Here is a 1,997-nt window from a genome sequence, read left to right as displayed (position 1 = left end):
GTCTATAGGCTCTAGGGGGGTCATCTGCATAAGGACGGCTCCAATGCCAACCCCGGAGGCATCGCACTCTATCTCAAAAGTTTTGTCAAAGTTCGGAAGAACTAAGACCGGTGCGGTAGTGAGGCTATCTTTGAGAGCGGAAAAAGCACGCTCTTGATCCTCGCCCCATTCAAAGACCACGTCTTTCTTGGTGACCGCGGTAAGGGGTGCAGCAATACTGCTGAAATCTCGGACAAATCGGCGATAGAAACTAGCAAGGCCGAGGAAGCTCCGCACATGGCCTATAGTAGATGGTGTCGGCCACTCCTGAATGGCCTTGATCTTTTCACCATCAACTCGCAGCCCTCGAGAGCTGACCACGAAGCCTAGAAAGACTAACTCGTCTGTGCAGAACGAGCATTTCTTAAGGTTGGCGTAGAGACTTTCCTTTCGGAGAGTGGTCATTACTTGCTCTAAGTGCGAGATATGGTCTCTTTCACCTCGACTATAGATGAGAATGTCGTCGAAGTAGACCACCACGAACTTTCCAATATAGGCTCTTAGAACCTGGTTCATGAGCCGCATGAAAGTGCTTGGGGCGTTCGTGAGCCCGAATGGCATAACGAGCCACTCATAAAGACCCTGTTTGGTCTTGAAGGCGGTTTTCCATTCATCACCTTCTTTCATCCGAACTTGATGGTAACCACTCTTAAGGTCGATCTTTGAAAAGATCTTGGCTCCGCTTAGCTCATCGAGCATGTCATCAAGTCGGGGTATGGGATGCCGGTATTTAACCGTGATGTTATTGATCGCACGACAATCCACACACATTCTCCAAGTCCCGTCCTTTTTTGGTACCAGTAGTACAGGGACTGCACAGGGACTGAGGCTCTCTCGGATATAACCCTTACTTAATAGCTCTTGAACTTGTTTTTCGAGCTCTTTAGTCTCGTCGGGGTTCATCCGGTACGCGGGTCGGTTTGGCAAAGGTGCTCCTGGCACTAGATCGATCTGATGTTCGATCCCGCGTATAGGTGGTAGTCCTGCCGGGATTTCATCCGGAAATACATCGCTATAGCGCTCCAGAAGTCGGCTAATAGCGGGACTGATGGTCGGTGTCTCCGTACGGAGGCTCAATTGGTCTTTGAATACCAAGAGCAACACCGGATGTTCTTGGCGAACAGCTCGCATCACCTGACTAGCCTTAACATAAAAATTCTCTTTCTCTGGGCACGTCCCTCTTGGTCTCCCCGAGCTCCCCTTGCACTGGTTCGTCCTCTTTCTCTCCCTTTCTCCCCTTTTTCTTCTTCCTCTGTTTCTGTCCGAAAATGCCTAAGTCCCAAAGTTGGGATGAGAATGTCGTCGAAGTAGACCACCACGAACTTTCCAATATAGGCTCTTAGAACCTGGTTCATGAGCCGCATGAAAAGTGCTTGGGGCGTTCGTGAGCCCGAATGGCATAACGAGCCACTCATAAAGACCCTGTTTGGTCTTGAAGGCGGTTTTCCATTCATCACCTTCTTAGCAAGTAATGACCACTCTCCGAAAGGAAAGTCTCTACGCCAACCTTAAGAAATGCTCGTTCTGCACAGACGAGTTAGTCTTTCTAGGCTTCGTGGTCAGCTCTCGAGGGTTGCGAGTTGATGGTGAAAAGATCAAGGCCATTCAGGAGTGGCCGACACCATCTACTATAGGCCATGGGAGCTTCCTCGGCCTTGCTAGTTTCTATCGCCGATTTGTCCGAGATTTCAGCAGTATTGCTGCACCCCTTACCGCGGTCACCAAGAAAGACGTGGTCTTTGAATGGGGCGAGGATCAAGAGCGTGCTTTTTCCGCTCTCAAAGATAGCCTCACTACCGCACCGGTCTTAGTTCTTCCGAACTTTGACAAAACTATCTTTGAAAAGATCTTGGCTCCGCTTAGCTCATCGAGCATGTCATCAAGTCGGGGTATGGGGTGCCGGTATTTAACCGTGATGTTATTGATCGCACGACAATCCACACACATTCTCCAAGTCC

At 49.7% G+C, this 1,997-nt stretch overlaps 1 protein-coding gene across 1 annotated transcript; it reads left to right on the top strand.

The window, feature by feature from the left end:
* Positions 1 to 1,510: 1,510 nt before the first annotated feature.
* On the top strand, positions 1,511 to 1,928 carry LOC109117327 (uncharacterized mitochondrial protein AtMg00860-like; the record flags this gene model as incomplete). The annotated part of the gene is made up of 1 exon (XM_019204219.1): positions 1,511 to 1,928. A coding segment is annotated over exon 1 (418 nt), but the record flags the coding sequence as incomplete, so codon positions are not given.
* Positions 1,929 to 1,997: the final 69 nt, after the last annotated feature.

The sequence above is a fragment of the Tarenaya hassleriana genome, unplaced genomic scaffold (genome assembly GCF_000463585.1).
Source record: "Tarenaya hassleriana unplaced genomic scaffold, ASM46358v1 Cleome515, whole genome shotgun sequence".
NCBI classification, from domain to species: Eukaryota; Viridiplantae; Streptophyta; class Magnoliopsida; order Brassicales; family Cleomaceae; genus Tarenaya; species Tarenaya hassleriana.
This window is presented reverse-complemented; position numbering and strand designations above follow the sequence as displayed.